The sequence below is a fragment of the Rhinatrema bivittatum genome, chromosome 8 (assembly GCF_901001135.1).
Source record: "Rhinatrema bivittatum chromosome 8, aRhiBiv1.1, whole genome shotgun sequence".
In the NCBI taxonomy this organism is placed as follows: Eukaryota; Metazoa; Chordata; class Amphibia; order Gymnophiona; family Rhinatrematidae; genus Rhinatrema; species Rhinatrema bivittatum.
In genome coordinates, this window is record NC_042622.1 from 109,657,057 (window position 1) to 109,682,124 (window position 25,068).

The 25,068-nt window shown below is 44.2% G+C and overlaps 1 protein-coding gene across 3 annotated transcripts in view; it reads left to right on the forward strand.

Moving 5' to 3' along the window:
- The window catches only part of MAPKAP1 (MAPK associated protein 1), a 441,680-nt gene that overhangs the window by 245,766 nt on the left and 170,846 nt on the right, over positions 1 to 25,068 (forward strand). For all 3 annotated transcript variants that reach the window (XM_029611492.1, XM_029611493.1, XM_029611495.1), the window contains one exon: positions 7,052 to 7,161. In XM_029611492.1, coding sequence (XP_029467352.1) covers positions 7,052 to 7,161 — 110 coding nt within the window. The remainder of the gene's footprint in view (positions 1 to 7,051; positions 7,162 to 25,068) is intronic.

Below are 25,068 nucleotides of genomic sequence, written 5' to 3' on the forward strand. Positions count from 1 at the left end.
ATGGGAAAATTAATTGCCCACCCCTGCTCTATAGTAAAGGCTGAAACAAAGAATTTAGTGTTTTTGCTATGGCTTTATCCTCTCTCAGTGCACCTCTTATTCTGTGATCATCTAACAGCCCAACTGATGCTATTGCAAGTTTTGTGTTTTAATGACAAGAATCTGATATTGTGTGACTGACTAGTCCTCTCTGTCATAAATGAATCATCCATTTTAATTAATTAATTGTATTTGTTAGGTCTTATGTTCTGCAGTTTCCATTTAACAGTCCAATGCAGATTACAGAATCATATTCATAATTATAAATAACATACAGTCAAAAAAAGAAAACAATAACTTGAGTAATCAACCTGAGTACCATCAGGAAGATATTCAACAATAAAGCTCCATTGCTAAGCTCCTACTTTGTTACAAAGTTATGAATTCTATTTGAAAATGTCTTTCTTTATAATTTTTTAAAATGAAATTGTTTTCCAATTACTTCAAGCAAATATGTTCTGGAGCATTTAGTTTTCTTTGTTGGGGAGGGGTAGTGCCTGTTAATTTCATAGATTTTTTTTTAAAAGAATTTGATTACTTTTAATAATGTAAGAAAAGGAAATATGTGTCCTATGAAATCCTATTTTGCCTGTCAGTCGGATACAGAAAAATAATTGAATTAACACAAACATGAAACTTGCAGGCAGCAGCAGCATCGTCAAAGTTACGGCCTTGGTTACTGTCCAGTCCCCTAGCATTTGGTGCCACATTCAGCTGTCAAGCACAGGCACTGAAAGAACTTTTATACAAGATGAGGACCGTGTTAAAGGTGAGGCTCTTTTGTTTGAGGGCTCTAAATTGTCTGTGCTAACTGGTCAGTAACTGTCTCTTTACTGGGTTATGCAGAAATGCCTTTTGTTGCAGAAACTGAGCACACTTTACATACTTTTTTATGTGGGACTTGAGTAACCAAGCAACCACCCAGGCACCACGTTACATTGCTGAATAATCAATGGTGTTCCATTGAATGCAGGGAGAGTCCTTTGGCACTGCAACTTGCTCAAGTTGAAACTCTGAGGAGATCCTATTTTCTCAGGGAAAGCCCCTTCTGGTAGATGCAAAGCTGATTACCTATGGTTTGTCTTGAAACTAACATGTAAGGTCCATTACAAAATCCTTTCTTCTTTTTTTAAGCTTCATTCCGCCTTCTTTCTCAGTAGTCTGCATGCTGTTGTTTTTATTTCTGGGTGTCTAATAGATGGAATAATCTGGCTCTTCTCCTTGTGGAACATATGGCACCACTGAGTTTTCTTACAGTCTGTCCTGCCCCTTGCCTTACACCAGAGTTTGTTCCATCCATGCAGGTCATCCATTAATTTCGGGAATCAAAAAAAAAAAAAAAAAGTTTCATTCGCAGCTTGTTTGTCGAGCTTTAATTTCTATAGGAAAATAATGATCTTAAGTGGGTTCAGTTTCTAATCAATAAAATATTTGCATTTGGATGGTACACCATTGAGAATAGGAGTCTTTTGTGTGTGCTAAATGATTAAAACTCAGTTGAGCTCAAGAGGGGCGTTCAGTGCTATTCAAACACACATGCCAAGCTTGGAGACTTTTCACTTTACTGTTGGTTTCATTTTCCTCTCATGAACCTTACCACCCTGGCTTCAACAGGGAGGCTGTAAAGGAAGATGGAAAGCCAAGTTACCTCGAAATGATCACTATCATTAACATTCATGGGTGGTTCACTTATCATTCCTGACTGCACAGACATGGCAGCAGCTATGAAACGTCCGCAGGTGTAGCACGATGATACATATTGCATCGTGCCATACTGGATTTATGTATTCGGTAACAAAAGAAAAGTGTAATGGAAAAATACAGAATGTAATCCTTTATTTCTCTGCCACACGATTTATCAGTAATGCCTGCGGATGAGAAGTGCCCGGGATTTCCTCTGCTGGCTTTAACCTTGTCGCCCAGGTATGTTTTGGTGAAAAGACAGACAAATGCAGGCTAGGGATTTGCCTCGGACTTGGTTTATTTTCTTTCTTTTGTTTTTTGGGTTTTTTTAAAGCCAGTTTTAGTTTGTGAAAATTTCAGGAAAGAGTGCCATATCCCTTCACCCAGTATGTGAGAGGAAAACACACATGAGTTAAAAACAATGCCAGCAACATGGACAGAAAATAAGAGGTTCCACCTAGAACTAATAGAGCCTGCTTTCCATGTCAGCAGGTCTGCCAGTGGGGCATCGCCAGAAGTAAAATAGAATAAATGGTTGCTTGCACATATAAATGTATATTTATAGGCAGAGGGAGCATATATAAGGTATATACCAACAGTGAGGCTTCTAATTGTAAAAGCTTGATAAATATTGACCTGAAAAGCAAGCATAGTGACTGACAGATGACTCTTACTTCCTGAAGTCTCTTTGCCTTTATTAGAGCTACTGTTTTGGGGGGGGGGGGGGGGGGTTTCATTATAAAACAGAAGTGTTTATTTTTTTTTTATGAATATGGTCTGAAAGCATTAGGAAAATGAAATATAATGATATAACCATGTTGAATATTGTCAGCTCTGGGAACACTTTTTGGAGCATAGTAGTTTATTTTGGTTTTAGTCGCATGGTTTTCCAAGCAATCGGGTGTTCCAAATTTAAGGTTGTATGTTATTTGGTCAAGAGGATACACACACACAAACACACAGATATAGATATGTATATAGTGTTAAGCAAGAGTGGAAAAATATTTAGGAAACGTGGGCACCAGCCAAAACTCTTAGGTGCCAGGGCAAAGAAAGAAAATATATATATATTTTTTTTAATCATCCTTTTTTTGTCTTAAGTTTTAACTTTGATTTCTTTCTCTATTTTTTATTTCATTTTTCCTTTCTTGCTTTTCTTAATTTTGTCATTTTTTTTTTGTCTCTCTACTTTCCCCGTGCAGCCTAACTTCTATATGAGCGTGGAGCAATCCCAGGCTGCAGCAGCTGCTGTAAGGTCTGGTTTAGGCACCAATTTTTAGGTGCCCAGAAATTTTCCACCCCTGGAGTTAAAATATGTGAGGATGAATGGCTATAGATAAGGAAGATATTATTTCAAGTAGTTACATACATGGTATTATTTTAGGGGTTATGAATGACTTCCACTCTGGCATAGTGGAGTCACAAGTCTGTGATTGAATCATTTGTAAGGAATGCAGTAAAGCCAAACCATATATAATTCCTTGAAAAGATGCTTCTCTTAGAATTCACATAAGCGAAGTGCTGAGGAGACAGGCGAGTGGAACCCGATGACTAAGAAAAGCTGTACTTATTTTTCATACTGAAATAGAGGATATACCTATTCTCCAAGTGTGGCTGTTTATTCCTAGATTTGATATGCATGTGTGTTTATGTGGACAGACTGTTCAGAGCCTTGTTGGAAGTGTTCCAGAGCAAACATCCAAAAGTTTAGAAGTTGAGGGTGCACTTTATGTTTCAGTGCTCTTGCCAAGGTAGCACTTACCGAATAGCTCACTAAACATAGTTAAAAAAAAAAAGGAACCCCTTTTTTTTTTGTGATTGTGCTTTGATCAGTAAAATAAACTTTTAAAGCTGATTCTGGGCTGGGATCCAGCTTCTGAGGTAAAGAATGGCTGTGGTTCAGCAACTGATTTAGTGACAGAGTGTTCTGTAAAATCAGCTTGACAGGTCTCAGGCAGCTGTTTGCTAAGAAGGAGCTGTGCAAGTTAAAATGGACTGAAATTCCAGCAAGATCAGAGTGTGAGCCTATATGCTGGAAAATCTCAGATGCCTCTTTTGTGATAGTGAATCCCACACAAGGTTTAGTTGTTTTCCTCATTTTGAAGGTGTTACCTACTTATCAAATGTGACTGAATTTCAGACATCAAGGTACACAGATACTAAAGGTAGATCAAAAAGATTCCAAAAAGTCAACTATGCAACACATGAAGGAATCACATATATTTCAGACATGTTTTTAAACATCTTTAATTAATTAATTAACAAAATGTTTAAAAATATCTTATAATTGTGCATAATTACTGTACAAAGAAAATTCACAAAATATTCAAAAATTAACATCAATTCTACAACATATCATATAACAAGACGTATTATAAACAGACAAAGCAGGATCCTCTCTGTTTCACCTAATGTAGGCTTCCTGAGGGGATGTGTGACGACCATTGCTGCGGAGTGATGTTATGTAAAAATGTCCCAATGTCAAGTAATGATCTATTGGGGAAACTTCCCTCATAAACTGAGATTGTAAAAAAAAAAAAAAAAAAAATCTCACATTTGACAAAACTTGCACACTTTACATCTATCGGGTTCTCCTCAATTATAGACTCAACACACATGACGTACTCTTCCATGTAACTTTCAAAAAGATGTCCCAAAATTTTTAATCTGTAAAAGGAACACCGCAGTCATGTTTTATTCTCACCACTATCCTATACACAATCACTACAATAGTGAATCCCCTTACTGGGTTTTTCAATTCTTCCTAATGTCTCAGAATTTCCAACTCGATCAGGAAGCCTATATTAGGTGAAACAGAGAGGATCCTGCTTTGTTTGTTTGTAATACGTATTGTTATATGATTTATTGTAGAATTGATGTTAATTTTTTAATATTTTGTGAATTTTCATTGTACTGTAATTATGCACAATTATGAATTTTTAAACCTTTCATTAATTAAAGATGTTTAAAAACATGTTTGAAATATATGTGATTCCTTCATGTTTTGCATAGTGAACTTCAGACATGCCATGAAAGTTTGTGACATTCAAAAATAAATAGATATCTTTTTTTTTTTTTTTTTACTTAATGTTTTGGTGTTTATAATATTGTTTATTTAGCAATCTACAAGTAAATTATGTATTTATAGTGCTATTCTCTACAAGTGCTTTCAATTACAGTTTAGGGTGATCTTGTTTGATCTCAAGGCAGCCAAACAGTCAGGCCGATTCAGTAAAGTCCGCGGGCGAACACCCGCTCGCTTGTGCGTGCAATGCAGTATTTAAATTAGGTCCGGCAGTAGAAGCGGGCAAAAGGAGGCGCTAGGGACACTAGCGCATCCCTAGCGCCTCCTTTTGGCCCGGAGCGGCAGCTGTCAGCGGGTTTGACAGCCGACGCTCAATTTTGCCAGCGTCGGTTCTCGAGTCCACTGACAGCTACGGGCTCGGAAACCGGACGCCGGCAAAATTGAGCGTCCGGTTTTCGACCCGCCGGCCGACTTCAAATTTTTTTTTTTTTACCCTTCGGGACCTCCAACTTAATATCGCCATGATATTAAGTTGGAGGGTGCACAGAAAAACAGTCCGTCGGAGCGCACTGTACTGTATCCGCCTGAGTGTGATAAGATGGGGCCAGAGGAATAAGGGTGCACAGGGAAAGGTATAACCAGTAAGGGAAACAAAGGGTGCTGGTTTCTGTACAGGGCATTGGTGAGGCCTCTTCTGGAATATTATGTCCATTCTTAGAGGCAGTACCTCCAAATGAATATAAACAAGGTCTCGCCAGATTAAATAAAACTTAAGGACCTGTATTTATGTATAGAGGATAGGAGAGACAGGAAGGATATGATGGAGATGTTAAAATACCTCTAAGCTGTTAATGCACAAGCAAACCTTTTTCCAGGAAAGCATGCTCTAGGACAAGATCTCTTGGAGCGGTATGAGGCTCCAAGAGGGTAGACTCAGGAGCAACATCATGAAATATTTCTTCACAGAAAAGATGGGTGGGTGCATGGAATGGCCTTCCAGGAGAGATGGTGGACACAGAAACAACGGCAGAATTCCAGAAAGCATGGAATAAGCACATAGAATTCCTGGTTGTGAAAATATGAGGCAAGAAACAAAATTCAACTGAGGTCTATGGCACTGCACCAAGGATGAAACTGGGCAGATTAAATGGCCCTTAAGGACCCTATTTGCCATCATATTCTATGTATTTATGAATTAGGGAGTTTAAATGACTTATATCAAGTCGCAGAAGCAGGATTGGAACCCGGACCTCCCAGATTTCACAGTTTGCATTCTAACCACTGGAGTACTCTATGAGCCAACATTGAAAGAATACTGTAGAAAAATGTATTTAAGCTTATACATGTGCAGTACTAGACATTATGAAATTGAACAGAATGGTATGTCCAACTGAGTACAGTAGAATGCATGAATGCCAGAGAACTGCCTACATTATATAAGTTGTACAAGCCATAGTAATGATTATAAATGGCAGAAAATTAAATATTGAGTGTGTATTTTGCTGAGTACTGAAAGTAATATGGACCCTCCACTTAGACGGTTTTCAGTTAGACATGCTGGTAACATTGTACAGCTTGAAAACTTATCTGTAAAATAGGTCAGCAATAATGAGTCTCTCAGCCTGTTTTTCCATGTGTATGAGAGCCCTCCAAGAGAACCAAGGAATTTGATGTTAGTTGTAATTACAGTGCCAGCACCACTTAATTTTCAACTGTACTCTATGAGGGCCACAAACAAGCCTGATTTTCAGGGTAGGCAAGATATGCAAATTCACCTTATTCTTAGATCATATGTATGCAAATATAGTTAATGCATATTCATATTGGATATTGTGAAAATCAGACCTGTTTGTGAACCTTCTATAAACCCCTGGAGTAAGTGTTCTGCATTCCTAGAGCTATTGTGTTTTCTGTAGAATAGGTCCAGACTTCTTTGAATCAGTGGAGTGTTACTGCTTCCTTTATGTATGAATAATTTCTAGTGGGACTGTAGTTTACACATCCTTGCCATGCAACTGTAAATAGCCCACAACACCTGATAAGTATGAAGGAACTAAGATTGTACTTTTACTTGGCCATACACACACCCATGGCCCCCACGCAAGATAATTCTTAAGTCCCCACTAAATGTTGGCAATCATGAATTCTCCATAGATTTCTTGCAGGGATAGGTGTGCAGCGCAGTATACTAACCTAAAACCTGTTCCCATGTTTGTTGTGATTCCATCAATAATTATACTTGCAATTCGTAAATCAGTTTCTTTATTTTTAAAATTATTGAATGCAATTTTGTTCCCCTTGCAGAAATGCAGCGCATGGATTCTCTCTTATTCAGGTGGATAGTATGAAGGTCACCATGAATGAAATATTGCAGAAAGCTCTAAAACGAAGAAAAGGATCACAAAGAGGGTCAGGTGGGACAATTATAACACTACTGTACAGAGATTTTGGTATAGCTGTCTTCTTTTTTTTTTTTTTTTTAATATTTTTAGCTTGTGTCGACACAAATTAGTAGGATGAGGTATCTCAAGATTGTAATTTTGACTCCAAATGTAAGTACTATAATTAGTTTGCATTCACTGTTGGTGCCAACTTATCTGTGGAGGGTAGAAGGGCTTTTCAGATTAATAATCTATTCTGGCAGTAATGAAGGATCCAAAGTTGTGAGGACTCGTTACTGTGGGATTTGATCCAGGGACAACTCCAGCCAGAAGACAGATGGACTAACTTGAAAATACAGGATTAGATCAAAGCCCCAGAGGGGGGATGGCTTCCAAGGATAGCATCCAAAACCACACCCCCGGCAAATGGTTTGAATGGAGGACCAATGAAAAAGAGTTGCTGGGAGGAAGGAAGTATTCCCAGCAATTTGAAGGCTGTCCAGCACAGGACCACTGAACTGTGGTCCTGTGCTTTTTTTTTCTTTCATTTGTTATTTATATAATCTCTTACCAGGAAAAGCCTATCCATGTACAACTATAATTGGTGCTGAACCCACTGCAAGAATAAATACTGAACACTGGAAGTTAGAAAGCAGAAGCTCTTATGCTTTTCCACTCAGATTGAGTGGAAAAGCATAAGAGCGATACTCTCACAAAGCAATGCAGAAGTCTGTACAAAGGTACAAGGTCAACAGATCTCAGTTTGATAGCTCTGCAGTAATTTGTATATGCCCCTCCCTTCTCTTCCTCCCTATGCCACTCCTACTGTTTTTACCAATACAGCAACCCCATCTTATCATTACTATCTATAACGGTTTACTACACTTATTTAAATTTTGGCTCCAATTAGTTTGCGGTAATTTTCATATGTTTGACTCATGATCAGAGCCTTATTCAGAGCAACTGTGTACATTCTTGTTCAGCATCTGCCACAAGCTGGTCTGTTATCAAAAAGCATTCTTACATTTCCTTTCTGTGTCATAATTATTTTGACAAGAAAGTCAGAAGCTCCAGACAAGGCCCTGACAGCATGAGGTTGGCCCAGGCAGCATGAGGTTGGCCCAGGCAGCAAGAAGTGTTAATGAGTCTCTTACCTGTCATAAGGGCCAGTAAAAGTGATCTGAGGTTCCACCATATGTTAGTTGAGGCCCATTATTGTTTTATAAGTGGATGTAACTGCTTCCATCTGTAGGACCTACCATCTGTGGAGGAGGCCCAGCAGAAGGCTAGTGCATGCCAATGTGCAGAAATCACACTCCTCCTCAGTTGGTGAGAAGGATTGGTATAAGAAGCATCTGGTAAGTACTGTAGAAATGGTGGAGCATAGACATCAGCAGGGACCATGAGGCTGGTGGCTGATTTTGGGGCAAAGATTGATCATACATTGGCAGCCAAGACATAAGGCTATCCAAACTTCTAAACAAATAGCAATAATAGTCAAAAAGTAAAGCAACTTCCTGTCCAACCCCCCAAACCAGAAGCCAATACCAAAGCAATCCCAATCTGCATCTAGAGGTGGAATATAGACTTTATGGCAGGGATCTTGGAGGGCAGATATGAACACCTGCAGATTCCCTGTTTTGTCTATAAAGGTACAGCAAAAGATATCTATGAACTTGCATTCTCCATCTTTTTCAGCTAGTAACATGTGACCCTACTTGTCCTGCATTTGGACTGGGCCTTGCCCACCTGTGAACTTCATTGAGCCTTGATTCAAGGCTGGAACTATTGACTTGCTATTTCCAAAATCTAAACTCCTTATTTATATTACCCAGATAACCTAAAATAAACAGCTAGCCTTGTATTTGAATTGCTTATCGGTTATTCAAGAACCCTTGAGCACACCCTGCAGGGGACTTGACAAAGGTCTACAATTTGATCGCTGACTGCAAAGCTAGCTTCTTTTGAAAAGTCTGCCTTCTCTTGTCTTGCTTTCACTGTTAATTTGCTTTAAAGAGCAATGTTCCTTGCTCACAGCAGAATTTAAATATACAGTGAGTAGGAAGCAAAAGAGGGGAAATTATTAATGAATTTACCCTCTCTGGACCATTATTTAAAAAAAAAAAAAAAAAAAAAACCAAAACAGCTACATGGATAATGGAGCACCAAGTTTCAAGAAAACCTAACCTTGGTATCATCTATCACCTTCCTATTTTCCCTCCCTCTGCTCCCCAAACTCCTCCTGCATGATTTGTTGAAGAATAAATTATCATTTGGATACTTTGTAAAGTAACACCCAGTTGGTTTCTTGAACTCTGACAGCTCATACATGAGACGTTCAGAGGGAGCAAAATATGATGTGGCTAGCTACCTGGCCTTTTCTTGGAAACCAGTTAATTCATTAAGGTGTTCCATTTTTAATGTTCTTTGTCCAAAATGAATTTATTTCCTTTCCGCAGTCTCCTACTCACTGCAGATTTAAATTTTGCTGCAAGTGGAAGGCCGATGATGCTTTTTGCTTTAATATATCATGAAGCAGCCGAGCTGTCTTTCTAAGTTTATTTTTCTCCTCTATCTCTCAGCAGTTCTCAGTGGAATGGTCTATTGTTTTATTGTGTGAGGCTTTGAAAATGGGTGCTTGGGATTGTCAGCCAATTGCTTGTCTAGTTTGTCTGCTTTATAATGTTGCAGAGAGGACACTTACTGTAGATCACAGACTATACTGCAGCAATCTGAGTGGAAAATTGAGCGGGTCAAAAATTCCTTGCCTGCATATAAGCTTTACATCCCATACACTGGCATGCATTAAAGCAATATACCGTAGTAGCAGGTTCATGGAGAAAGCAAAGCAGTGTTGAAATAAAGAAAACAGCACTTGATGCGATTCTGGCTCAGAGATGTTTTTTTAACATAATGCCCATTGATCTGATTTTTTTTTAACCATAGAATGCCATTCTTAACCAGAACACTGCAAAAGCAATATTTGTAGATCTGATATAAAATCTCTCAGATATCGATGAAATTCTAAGAAACAGCCATGTAAATTGTTAGAGCTCTGTAAATCTGTTTAGTTGTTAAGTACCCAGTCTTTAGATGCAAATGAACATTCTAAAAGCAAAGCTCTGGTCTTTAACTCTATTAAAAGAAAATAAAAGCTCCTGTCTGCTAAATAGTTTGATGCAATTTTTTTTTTAAACCTGCATCTAAACTGTCATGGATTTAATTAGCTATCTGCAGATGAAAGCTGAAGTTTTAATAAAAGTTAGAAGAGATAACGCAGTGAAGGACACGGATGAGCTGTCTCAAGGCCATATTCCAAGGGAACGATAAGAGCTGTAAAAAATGGCAGAGGAGAGCAATTGAATGAAGCAATGAAAATCAGATTCTCATAAAAAAAAAAAAAAGAGAGAGAGAGAACAAGCTAGATAGTGGTAGAAGGGCGGTTGTAGATGAGACCTGCTAGCGTCTGCAAGCAATTTGGCCGCTTGCCAGAAGTCATTGTTCACCCAGGGCTGTGGCAGCTCAGTCCAGATGTGCCAACTGCACGTTTTGGATTTTGCCAGCTGACTGCGCCGTTTGATAACCAGCTCTCTGGATGCCCATCACTGGCCGCAGAGATAGAATTAAATGATGATGATCTTCCCACAAGTTGGGAGAGGAAACAATGCATATAAATCTTGATTTCATCTCAGCGTGAGAAGTCTTTATCCATCATCACTCATAATGAACAAGTCGTTAGCTGCGATGAATGGTATTCTGGGTCGTTTTTTAAAAATATTTTTTCAGACACTACTTTTGTTCTCTTTTTTGGGGGGTGACTTTTATCTGTTTCTTTTGAGTCAAATTTCTTTCCCATTATTGAGGTAGCTGAAAAGTCTACTCAGCTTAATTTTTAAAGTATTTTCTCTTCTTGCTGAGTGACTCAGAAGTGCATCCCTTTCTCATTCTGAGACATTTCTATTCTGGTATTGTTGCATATTTAGGTTTAGGAATGGTGTATATGTTGCTGTGAATATACAAGAAGTTATTTTAATAGATGGTTTGCTCAAGTTACAAGATTGATTCTGATATCTACTTACATGAAGACATAAAAATTGAATGGACCATGCCTTGGAGCTACACCCCCTTTATCTGCTACACCCCCTTTTTCCTATTGTTGGAAAATTACTGTTCTGACGTATAGGAAGAGTATTTTTAAATTGATGAGAGTCTGCATTTGTTCAGAAGGGCCTGTATTCTGCTGAATTTCTGAGCTCTGTAAGCAGCTGGATATCTAGAGGTATTTGGCTAGCAACAATTTTTCTTATATTGCAGAATAGCTATTTGGGCCATCTTGGGGGATATTCAGTTTTACCCCAAGGATTTACACATGTGCATACAGTTTTAGAGTCCTTTGAACTTCTTAGGATAGAGCAGGGATGGGCAAACTACAGCCCGCGGGCCAAATCTGACCCATCCCCATCCTTCTGCCGACCTGCCTATCTCCTTTAAATTTACATTACATGTGGCCCACAAATGCTCCTAATTGCTTGCCTGAGCATCTCCTTTCATGATGCAACATCAGACCTTAATTGATGTCAGATATGTATGCAGGACAGGTCAGAGCTTTGGGGCTATTCAAAGACATACTGGTGGGGTTCCCACCCCCTGCCAGCAAGAAGAGGACCTGCACCATGCGCCTGGAGCAACGAGCTGGCAGAGTTCCCATCCCTATCAGCAATTTCCATCCCTTGCTAGCAAGAAGAGGCCCCACGGCACCACAGAGTGATGTGATGACAAGGTTCCACCCCCACTAGAAAGAAGAGGCCCTGTACAGCAATGGACCTGAAGTTGACCTGCCAGTGGGCTTCCAGCACCTAGCTGACAGGAAGAAGGCAATGACAATCTGGGGAAGGATGGGTGAGTTACATGATGGGGCTGTAAAGGGACAGGAAGGGGCTGAGTATGGTGAGTTACTAAGAGGGGAGGGAAGGAAAGGGTGAGTGACTGAGATGAGAGGGAAAGGAGGGAGTGGGTGAGGGAGAGTGAGAGGGAAAGGATTGTGGGAAGGGAGCATGACTGAGAGGGAAAGAAGTGAGTGAGTGGGGGAGGGAAAGGAGTAAGTGGAGGAAGGAAGAGTGAGAGGGAAAGAAGTGAGTGGGAAAGAGGAATGAGTGACTGAGAGGGAAAGGTTAAGAATAAGGAAGGGGAGAGAGTTGAATGGTAGGGTGAGTGACAGTGGGGGGAGTGAGGGGTGAATGACAGACAAAAGGGAAGAGGGTGAGTGGGTGTGAGGGGTGAATGACTGAGATGCAAGAGAAGGGAATTAAGTGGGAAGGTGAGTGGCTGACTGAGAGGAGAGAAGAAGGTAGGTGAGTGGAAGGGAGAGGGTAGTGGAAGGGAGAGGGTGAATGGCTGAAAGGTGAGAGGGATGGGGAGGGAGGAAGTGAAAGAAGGGAATGAGAAGAGAGGGTAGAAGAGTTTTTGAGTGTATGTGTATATGAAAGAGAAAGAAGAAAGTTTGTGTTCCTCCCACCTCCCCTAATCCACTACAATCAGGGTGAGTAGAAATCAAGATTCTCCAAGTCAAGCAGGATGGTAGTTCTCACACACAGGTGACATCATCAGATGGAGCTCAGCATGGAAACATTTGTTTTGGAAAGTTTTTAGAAACTTTGACAGGCACACTTCACTCTCTCTCTTTCCGCGAAGCTCGCGCTTGTTTCTTGAAATTTCAAGTTTTTCATCTTCCAGCGTTGCATTGGGTCCCTCTGCGTTTTCACGGTTTTTCCCTCCTCAGCTTTAGGTAAGTTTTTTCTGGTACTCGCGGTCGATCACCAACGGTGTCACCTCCTAGTGGCCACTGGCCATCGATCGCGCACTGCGTTCATTTTGTCATGGCATCGGCCGGCTTTCGCCAATGTCCCCAGTGCCCCCGGACTATGTCCATCACAAATCCCCACGAGGTCTGTGATCTTTGCCTGGGGACATCGCATGATGTCCATGGTTGCGATCTTTGTGCCCAGATGACCCCCAAGGGTCGTCGGGTATGATTAGATAAGATGGAAAAACTGTTCAGTTACAAGAAATCAGATCCATCATCAACATCCAGGACTTCTACTCCATAGGGGAAGGAAGTCCCAGTATGAACCCCCTCTGTGTCGCCTTCACTGCCGTTCCTCGATCCCAAGGTAGGAGTGGGGGATCGAGTGCATTCGGTGTCTTCCCAGACTAGGTCAAGCTCTTCTCAGACACCATCTGTTCCGGTTAAAGACTGAGGTGAGCACCAAGAGAAGTTGAGGAAGCATCTTCTTTGAAGTCAGACCACTGGAAAGCATCTGCCGAATCGATTCCTCCCCAAAGCGGTCTCTTGCAGAGGAAGCGATTCCCACCAGTCCTTCTGAGGACTCTCGGTGGAGGGTTCAGTGTCACCCCATGACTCGGAGCTCGCTCCGATTCCACTGCCCCCTCCTCCTCAGGCCATTCTATCCTTGGCAGCTTTTGAGAAGGAGTTAGAGAGGCGTGTGTGGTTGGAGGTTGGCCAGACCCTGCAGGGCATAGAGCCTCCAGTTCCAATGGGACCGCCACCACCACAAGAGCCGACTCCGATGGTGCTTGCACCTCTCCTGGAGTGGCTGGATATGCTATTAGGTATATTGCCGATGCAGCCAGCTCCGATGCCCCGAGCCCTTCACGGTCAAGGGGAACATTGCTGTTGCTGCCACTGGTTCCCATTCCGGTCAACGATTCCTTGGACGAGGAAGGGCTATCAGGGTCGACAGCGCCTCACTTGCACACAACGCCCGACAACCTCTGGCTCTCCCAGGGCCCTCGGGACCGATACCTTCGGTACCATCTATGCCCCTGGTGTGCCCAAAGGCAGTGGATCCATCAACACCCATACTGCTCCAAATCCTTCTGGTGCCCTCGGTTCCACCTTCGATTCCACTGGGGCCCACACGGCCCCCTGGCTCGATGCTTAAGCCGCAGGTGGGCGCTGTTCCTCCGCGTCTCTGGACGTTCAAAGCAAAGAGGAGGCCATCTATGATCCCTGGGAAGCTGAGGCAGGGAAACAGAGAGTAGGATTAAATGGACAAGTTTCTCAGTGGAGGGGGGTGGGAAGTGGAGTGCCTCAGGGATCTATACTAGGACCCTTACTTTTCAATATATTTATAAGTGATCTGGAAAGGAATGCGACGAGTGAGGTAATCAAATTTGCAGATGATACAAAATTATTCAGAGTAGTTAAATCACAAGCGGATTGTGATAAATTGCAGGAGGACCTTGCGAGACTAGAAAATTGGGCATCCAAATGGAAGACAAAATTTAAATGGAAGACTCAAAACATGGCTTTTTATGAAAGCATTTCCTGACCTAAACTGAACCTTAATCAGTCTTTGACTAATCACTCTGACTTTACCTTAACATAGCAATTAACTCCACAGCATTAGGGCAATTCGTTATTACCTCAAATGCATTGATATGCATATATGTATCATATGTATCTAGTTAAAAACCCCAGCTGCTTTTCTCTGTTCCAAGTTATATTACTACCTTGTTTTATTGTAACTGCAACCCTTAACTTTCACTTGTATATTGTTACTATTACTACTACCTTTTTAATTTGTTATTTATTGTTATTTATGACCTCTTGTTACCTCTTCACTTGTTAATTGTAAACCGACATGATGCGATACTCATTGCGAATGCCGGTATAGAAAAACTTAAAATAAAATAAAATAAATGTGGATAAGTGCAAGGTGATGCATATAGGGAAAAATAACTGATGCTATAGTTACACGATGTTAGGTTCCATATTAGGAGCTACCACCTAGGAAAGAGATCTAGGCATCATAGTGGATAATACATTGAAATTGTCAGCTCAGTGTGCTGCAGCAGTCAAAAAAGCAAACAAAATGTTAGGAATTATTAGGAAGGGAATGGTGAATAAAACAGAAAATGTCATTATGTCTCTGTATCTCTCCATGGTGAGACTGTACCTTGAATACTGTGTACAATTCTGGTCGCCGCATCTCAAAAAAGATATAGTTGGGATGGAACAGCTCCCCTATGAGGAAAGACTTAAGAGGTTAGGACTGTTCAGCTTGGAGAAGATACGGCTGAGAGGGGATATGATAGAGGAGTTTAAAATCATGAGAGATCTAGAACGGGTAAATGTGAATTGGTTATTTACTCTTTCGGATTATAGAAGGACTAGGGGGCACTCCATGAAGTTAGCATGTAGCACATTTAAAACTAATTGGAGAAAGTTCTTTTTCACTCAATGCACAGTTAAACTCTGGAATTTGTTGCTAGGGGATGTGGTTAGTGTAGTTTAAAAAAGGTTTGGACAAGTTCTTGGAGGAGAAGTCCATTAACTGCTATTAATCAAGTTGACTTAGGTAATAGCCACTGCTATTACTAGCATTAGTACCATGGGATAGACTTAGTTTTTGTGTACTTGCCAGGAACTTATAGATTGGATTGGCCACTGCTGGAAACAGGATGCTGGGCTTGATGAATCGGAGGATTGTTTTGAGGAATCGGAGGATTTGCCTTCGGAGTCCTCTCCACCTGAGAAGAGGTGAAAGGCACCCCCCCCCCCCCCCCCCCCCCCCCGGAGGATCTTTCCTTCGCGGGGTTCATTAAGGCTATGGCAGAGTCAGTACCTTTCCAGCTTTTAACAGAGCAGGATTCTCAGCACAAGATGTTAGAGTCCTGCAATTTCTGGATGCGCCTAAGGAGTTGGTGGCTGTCCCAGTTCATGACATCTTTAAGGAGCTCGTAGCCCAACTCTGGGAACGCCCCATCTCCGTTCCTCCTGTGAATCGCGAGATGGACGCATTCTCTCTGGTCGAGCCTATCACCGGTTTTGGATGTCAACAGCTCCCTCACCAATTTTGGTGGTGGAGGAATTGGCCCTAAAAAAGACAAAGAGGCTTCGCACGCATGCCTTGGCCCCCCCGAGCCGCAAGCATAGAGCTCTGAATGCTCTCGGACGCCGGGTGTTTCAAGGCTCTATGTTAGCGGCCAGGATCACTTGCTATCAACTCTATATGGGTCAGTACTCCAAGAATCTCTGGAAACAAGCCCAAGAGTTGGGGGAATGCCTCCCGCAACAATTTCAGGAGGAATTTCAGAAGGATGTGCAGCAAGGCCTGGAATGTGATAAACACAAGGTTTGCGCTCTGCATACAATGTGTTTGAGGCGGCTATGAGAATTGCCGTAGCAGGCATTGGCTGAGCGCCAGCTTCCCCTGCCATGTGGCATTGACCCCCCCAGTGGGGGACCACCTGCTATTATTCACAGACTGATGGACTTCAATTACGTCAGTCCTCTGGGTCTTGTCCATCATAAGGCAGGGTTACAAATTGCATTTCCAACAAGTTCCACCCCACTCTCCTCCAACTTGAGCAGTCGAACCAGTCCTGCCAAGCCAGCAGGGGATGGGTTCTACTCCAGGTATTTCCTGATTCCCAAGAAAACTAGTGGCCACTGCCCCTTTCTGGATTTGAGGGTGTTGAACCGATTTCTGGTCAGGGTGAAGTTCAAAATAGTCTTGTTGGGTACACTGATTCCCCTCCTCAAGGTAGGGGACTGGCTCTGCTCCCTCGATCTTAAAGACGCATACGCCTATATCCCCATTTCTCCGGCGGATCAGAGGTACCTACGATTCCTGGTAGAGGATGAGCCCTACCAGTACTGCGTGCTGCCCTTCAACCTAGCACTAGCATCCCATGTGGTCACCAAATGCCTTGCGGTGGTGGGGGGCAATCTTTGGAGGCAAGGGATTCATGTCTTCCCTTACCTCGACCATTGGCTTCTCAAAACTGAATCCAGGCAGGGTGTGCTGCGTTCCCTGCAGGTCACAATATGCATCTTGGAAAATCTGGGATTTCTTATCAACTATCCAAAATCCCATCGCCAGCCATCGTTACAACTGGACTTCATCGGGGCCAGGACAGACCCCGTGCAGAAGAAGAGGCATTTCTGCCTCAGGATAGGGTGGAGACTCTGGCTGCCCTTGCTCAGGTAGTCTCCAGTTGCTCCCATGTCGCAGCACATCAGTTCCTACGACTTCTGGGTCATTTGGCGGCTGGTGCACGTTAATCCATTTGCTCAGCTTCACATGCACAGGGTTCAGTGGACATTATGCTCCCAGTGATATCAAGCTACTCAGGATCTTCGGGCTCATGCCCTGCTCACCACTCCCCTTCGGCAATTCCTTGTGTGGTGGGCAGACCCATCCAGTCTGGATGGGTCTGCCCACCACACAAGGAACTGCCCTTCTGGAGCCCGCAGACCCAGATTGTCCTCATCACAAACTCATCTCATACGGGTTGGGGAGCCCATTTGCAGACCTCCACACTCAGGATCTTTGGTCCTTTCAGGAGACGCAATCTCCCAGGTAAACTTCCTGAAATTCGGACAATCCAGTACGCCCTGAAGGCGTTCAGAGAACACCTGCACAGCAAAGTGGTCCTAGTTCAGGCAATCAGGTGGCAATGTGGTATCGGAACAAGCAGGAAGGAACAGGGTCATACATCCTTTGTCAGGAAGCGGTCCAGATGTGGTCGTGGGCCCTCGAGAATGGCATTCTCCTCTGGGTGCTGTATCTCGCTGGGATGGACAACGTCCTAGCAGACATCTTGATTCGGGCCTTCCAACCTCACAAGTGGTCCCTCAATCAAGAGGTAGCGAACCGCATCTTTCTCTTGTGGGGGACCCCAGACACAGACCTGTTTGCTTCCCCAGAAAACAAGAAAGTGGATCGATTCTGCTCCCTGGGCTGGGCAAGCAGAGGATCGATGTTGGATGCCTTTTCACTTTACTGGAACACCAGTCTGCAGTACGCTTACCCTCCCCTTCCACTGATCTCCAAAACACTCCAATAGCTCCAATAGGATTGTGGTACCATGATCCTGGTCGCACCTCTTTGGCCTCACCAGGTCTAGTTCCCGCTTCTGTGGGAGCTGGCCTCGTGCCCTCTGATCCGGTTGGGGACTGCTCTGGACCTGATCTCTCAGCACCAGGGCAGACTCCGCCACCCCAGCCTCCAAGCCCTGTCTCTCTCAGCTTGGATATTGATCGGGTGACGGTACAGGCTCTGGGCCTTTCGGAGGGCGTTTCTCGAGTCCTCTTAGAGTCCAGAAAGCCCTCAACGAGAAATTCTTACAATCTCAAGTGGAAGCGGTTTTCAGCTTGGTGTGCAGGACATGATCTGGATCCCTTCTTTTGTTCCCCACTGGAGCTTCTGGACTATCTATTGCACCTCTACGAGTCTGGTCTGCAGACCACTTCAGTGAGGGTTCACCTTAGTGCCATTGGGGCGTATCATCAGGGGAGAGATGGTGCCTCCATTTCCACCCATCTACTTGTGGGGCGGTTCATGAGGGGCTTGTTGCAACGTAAGCCTCCCACTTGGCCTACAGCGGTCATCTGGGATCTGCAACGCTCAAGCGGGCTTGCAGCTTGAGGGTCATATCAAGGCTCATTCCCTTCGGGCCTTGTCATTTTCGGTGGCTCACTTGCGTGCCGTCCCCATTCACAAGATTTGCAAGCAGGCAGCCTGGAGTTCCCTTCACACGTTTGCCTCTCATTATTGTCTGGATAAGGATGGCCGATGTGACAGTCGTTTTCGACAGTCAGTCCTCTGTAATCTGTTTCAGCCATGAAACCCCAACTCTTCCTACCTTGGGCGCTATCCTTGGGTGCAGGCCTGCTCTCCTAGTTTTCGCAGCTCTAGTTGTTGTGCACGTTGGCACCTGTTCTATGCTGCTCATGTTGGGAGCAGCCTGGAGCTACATAAACACCCTTGTGTGAGGACTACCATCATGCTTGTCCTTCGAGAAAGCAGAGTTGCTTATCTGTAACAGGTGTTCTCCAAGGACAGCAGGATGTTAGTCCTCACGAAACCCATCCGCCACCCCGCGGAGTTGGGTTTCTTTCAGTTTATTTTATTTTTCGTGAACTCTGTTATAATTCTGAAGAGGGACCCCGCGTGGACACGTGGTTAGCGGCATGCTGGGCATGCTCAGTGTGCCTGTTAAAGTTTCTAGAAACTTTGACAAAAGTTTTCTATGCCTGGCTCCATCTGATGATGTCACCCATGTGAGAGAATTAACATCCTGTTGTCCTCGGAGAACACCTGTTACAGGTAAGCAACTGCTGTTCATAGATATGGAGAGGGAAATGTTTTTATCATTATTTTTAATTACTGAGTATTTGATATGTCTGCTGTTTTTGAAATATTTAATTAATTTTTGGCAAATGTTTAATGTATTTTTATCCTTATATGTTCGATTCATCATCTGTTTTGAAATATTATTATTAGTATAGTTTACTGTTACTATCATTGATTTTATATTTCTTGATTTTTGTTTTATGAGGAATGGTGATTTCTCACAGGACAAGCAGGATGGTAGTCCTCACAAATGGGTGACATCGAGGATGGAGCCCTGTACAGAAAACTTTTCTGTCAAAGTTTCAACAAGCTTTGACTGACACTAGCACACTGGGTGCACTGAGCATGCCCAGCCTGCAATTATCCCTGTGAGCCACAGGTGTCTCCCTCAGTCTTCTTTTTTCCGCTCTGCAGTCAGCATAGCGGTTGGAGCTCTGTGAGGATTTTTTAACTAATTACCTCATGGAAACACTTAACTTTTCACTTCAAAAAACACTTTTCCCTGCACAGGTCTCCCTCCGCGTACGTTTTTACGACGCTCGGTGAGTACTAATTCTTATTTTTCGGTCGGTTTCTGTCACTATCTTAAGGCTGTTAACTGACTGAAGCCTTCCCTTCCCCCATTTTTCAGTTAGCTTTAAACAGCTTGCGAGTATCTCTGTGACACTCTGCTTGCTTATGCTAGTGGGGTAGGGATTTTTTCCTTAACTTTAGGACCTCTGTAGCTTCAAGTCCTTCGTTCCCTGGTACCCTCACGCAGTCGATACCCTATCGCTACACCGGGACCCTCCTAAACCGCCCTGGGCTTTTATATGTCATCAGCGCCCCTCCCCCCACGGTGCCCTGATGCCTTTATCCATGTTTTTTGCTTTTCAGTGCTACCAGGCTTTTTCCTCCTACGCACTGTTTTTTTCCTTGGGCTTCCTCGGTGCCGTCCCTACCCGGATGCATGCCATTGACGCACACGCTGTTAGTCACTGCCATGCATACTCGGGTCGCCGCCACCGCTGCCCGAGACACTTTTTAACGATCCCAGGGTCACTTCATCGATGCCACCCCCCCTTTTGGGGATGCCATCGATGCCCCATCCTCCCCACCGATGTCCAGCCCTTTTCCATCGGTGGGCATCGGTGCCACATCGATTCGTCGGTGGGCATCGATGCCGGATGGTCCCCATCGGTGGGCATCGATGCCGGATGGTCCCCATCGGTGGACATCGGTGCCGGATGGTCCCCATCGATGGACATCGGTGCCGGATGGCTTGTCCGTCGATGGCATTGGTGCCGGATGGCCGTCCGTCGATGGCATCGGTGCCAGGTCCTTTTGCATCGATGGACACCGATGCCCAGGTGTTTCATCCATGGGCATCTATGTTAGAATGCATCCATCGAGGGCAGTCGATGCCAGGCTGCTCCCATCGGTGAAATTCGATGCCCAGGTGGGTCCCATCGGTGGGTATCCATGCCGGCTCGATTCCGTGGATGGGCGTTGATGCCAATGCCAGCCTTATGGCTGGCATCGATGCCCATGCCGATTCCAGGACTGGCGTTGATGCCGGGATGGAATTCATCGACTGGGAGATCCATGCCATCGATTCCATACGTGTCCATATCGATGCCACTGACACACGTGTCTGGGGCACCGATGCCATGTACACTTGGAAATCTGAGTCTGTCCAAATCGATACCGTCAACGTCTGTGGCCCTATAGTTGATGCCCGTGGCCATGCCACAAACGGCATAAATGCCCGCCTCCATGCATCGATGCCCTCGACACCTCCGTTTTCCTTCGGTGTCCTTGACGCCCTATTGATTCGACTTCGACTCAGTCGATGCCGGTATCTTTTTCAATAACGGCAATGTTTTTCGCTTATTCGATTCCACATCGTTTCAAAGATACCTATGCCACTGCTGTCAGTGCCCGTCACTGTCATCATTCTCCTGGCCAGTCATCGACGATTTTTCATACCCATTTTGATGATATCCTCGAAGCCCCTTAGGTTGCCTTCAATATCGTCAATACCGACATAGCACCGCCACATAATACCCTCGCCTCCTCACATTGCTCCACGCTTTGGGTTCTTTTTTAAGCCCCGTATTAGCTTAAGACACTCCATTGTGTCAGGACTAGAGCAGGCGTGCTGACAGTTCGTCATCGATCGCCTTCCAGGATGACGAGGGCTTCCATCTCGGCGCTGGGGAAAGACCGGGCCGAGCACCGTGGCACCCATCATCGCCGACATCGTGATCGTCCGCCGCTGACGCCATCCAGCACATCGGTGCCATCCTTCTCCAGGCTGGACAACGCTCGGGCAGAGCGACATCACCACTGCCATCAGCACTGTTCCTACAGTTTTGGCAGTCCTTGGTGATCCAGAACTTCCGGATCCAGGTCCGACAGCTTCTGCATTGGCGTCACGACACATCGAGCCGCTGTGACGAGGGAAGGGAACATGAGTTCCGTTAGGGCTCCTCTGTTCCTGGCGTGCCCCACCGTCAAGTGGTGTGGGACTATGGCCATCTGTTACACTTAGCAGTCTAAACGCCACTCACGCCTGGCCTGTCTCCTCTGTACCTGTGCCACCATACCGGGTTTCAGAGCGAGATGGACGTTTACGTCCCCGGCCTTACCCTCGAGGACTCCGGAGACCGTCGGAGTCAACACTCTTCACCGGCTCGTCTTACGGCGATCCACGTCGGATGGTAAGTACCCGCTTCGGCGGCATTCCCATAGAGTTGTGTTCTCCCATTCGGAACGTGGTTCGAAAAGTTCTGGGTCATGTGCCTTTTAGAACTGTATTAGTGTCACATATCGCTATGTTAGCTGTGTTAGCCACAATATCAGGAGAACCCCTCTATCTTCTTGGGATTGCAGCAGGGCTTCTTCTCTTGTCAGTAACAAGTCCCTGTGCCGACCAATGCTCTGACTCTTGGTTCCCTCCCAACCAAGGTCCAGCTGCATTGGCTGATCTGCTAAACATGAGATTCAGCAACCATTGCCCCATGTACAAGTCCACCTTGAGGCCTGGCCACAGGTCTCAGTGTCTCCTTGTACAGCATACAGAAATGCGGGTACCACTTACCGCTCACACACCTGCAGGAGCCTACATGATATCCTCCATTGGGACACCTCCTGGTCTCCCATCTGGTCAGATATCAGAGCGGCCACCCCACCTTGTACCAAAGTCCCGGTACACTCCCCCAGGCGCTACGAAGTGCAGAGGGGAGAAGGGAGGGGGGTTGGGGAGTTTTAATTGCACTATTCTTTCTTTTAACAGAAAATAGTTACTCTCTGCACATCCTGGACCTAAGAAAATCCAACTTTCTTTAGACGTCACAGGTACAATGGTATCTTTGGTTACCATCACTCCATACTGCAGTAAGTACATTATTTTAATGTTTCTATGTGCTTTATGGTGAGTCAACATTACAACCCCAAGCTCTGCCGCTGGCACCAGCTTCGGTAAGTGAACTGTCTCTTGCATCACTGTTGGTGAATGCTGTTTTCTCTGCGGAGTGTAACATCATTCACTTTCCTTGCATAGACTACTGCTAACCACTTTCAGTACATGCAAGGAGCTCTCACTTTTTTCAGGACTCACTATACATTTACTAACTGGGATTACTGTCACTGCCATAAATCCCTTCTGTAACACTTCTGGACACCACAGTCTTAAGACCCTCTTGTCCAGCATGCGCACAGACATTCTGATACATTGTTATATGTCCCTGCGCATATTTTCCATAACCTCAGCCTTTCAACTTTTCATGGTTGGGCTATGGGGTTTCTTCCCACTATGCATTTTTCTCATAATTCAAAACTGCTATGGGTTATATTCAGTGACATTCTATACTCAATGGACCTAAGTGGTTTCATTGCTTTCGTCCCTGATTCTTATCCCAGTTCGAACTAGGACCTAGTCTCCTTCGACTCATGCTTGCAATTCCTTAGGGTTATAAAGTTTCTCCTGAAAGCTGTCAACCCATTATGCATCTATTGCACTCCAGCATAGTTTCTCATAAACTTCCTGGACGTTGCACCCATGAGTTATGCCCTTATGCCTTCCAATACTGCTTTTGCAACAATTCTTTGTGCATACAGACAGACAGCATAGGGACAATGTGCTTTCCAACTCATAAGCACGCATTACCTCTTAGCTGCTCTGCTAGACAGCTGCGCAGCTCTACCCTTGGCCCTTGTTCACTTCATGCGTCCTTGGGCCACATATCTAAGAGATTTAATGAACGCTCTATCAGACCTTCTCCACGTAGGTTCTATCCTCTCGAATGGTCTCAATTACATGTGTACAGGGCAAATCTTTTAACGCTGAGTTTAACTAAACTTTCCTCGGCGTCTGCATCATTCCATACGATGCACAGGTTCTGCTCCCTGCACATGTTTCCTATGCGTTCCCTTAGATGCCTTTTCTTCCATCAAAGGCCTCTTCAATATATCTCTTCTGCTGCCTCTCGTAGCCAGCATTCTTCTAATGTTGAACTGGGATGGGGTTCAGTATTCTTTTCCCCACTCCCTGACTGAGATCAGTATGCTTTCCCATACTTCTCAATCCATCATATCAGTAACCTTTTATTCTCTCACCAGTCAGTCCCAAATCATAGACTTACTGATGTTCTTAGGTTCTGGTAGCGTCACAAAACCTTCTAAACATAAATCTTGCCGTTTAATATGGCAGGCTTTACCTCCTGACGCTAAAAAAAAAAAAAAAAAAGAGGTATTACCCCTTTTACTTTTCCACCATTTTTTCTTACTCCCTCGGATTCTGTTCTCCAGACATCCTCCACATAGATACACCTTTCTCTTAGGAGGTGTATCGTTTTGGGAGTTGGGTTCCCGTTTTCGGTAATCCTCTCTGAATCGGCTTACCATGGATTATCCACTGATCAAGCCGCCTCTATTTCTCTAATCACGGAATGAACATATATATTCTCCTTATAAGTCTCATACATTCTACGTTTGAGCCTTTCCATTCCTCTCTTCCACAGTTTGGCAAGGGAACTTCTTTCCCTCTTAATGTCATTCCTGCCAGCAGGGTCCGTGAGTTATGCACTCTTTCCATACTCACCTGACTCCGTTCCTCTGCCACTGAGTAGTTCTACGCATTCAACTTTCTATCCTTTTCAGGTAGATGTTGTATCTCCTTTCCTCAGGAAATACTCTATTAATTTTTCCTAACCTCTCTCTCTCGCCCTAGGGAGAGACTGGGTTTTCCACATTCCTGGACAGTAATGCTGCGCTTACATTCTATCTACATTGCACTGCATTCCATGTGAATTCCACTTGACTCTTTCCTTCATGCAAGGGTCAAGCTGCTACTTCCAGTGGCCACACAGACCTAATCCTTCTGATTAAGTGGTCTATATTTCCTTTCCTACCAACAAGCAGACATTTCACTACAACACTGTGGGTATCCACATACTGTTGTGTCCGTCTTAGCCTTAACAGCTTCCCTTTGGTTACTGCTGCTTGTACTTTTTTATCAGGTTGCAGCCTGGAGTCCTCTCCATACCTTCGCAGCCTATTATTGCTTACATTTGACTAGCCGGCATGCTCCATGTTTGGCCAGTCCGCCTACTCTTACTTTTTTCAATTCACTACCCAACATCCTTCCACGAACCCATTATGGTGTTGCGGATGCCCTCCGTTCCCATTTCCACCTCAGTCGTTACGCCTTTGCGCATCTGCGGTGTATCTGGTGCATTCCCGGGCATCCTCAGCTCGGTACTCACCCATTTGTGAGGACTACCATCCTGCTTGT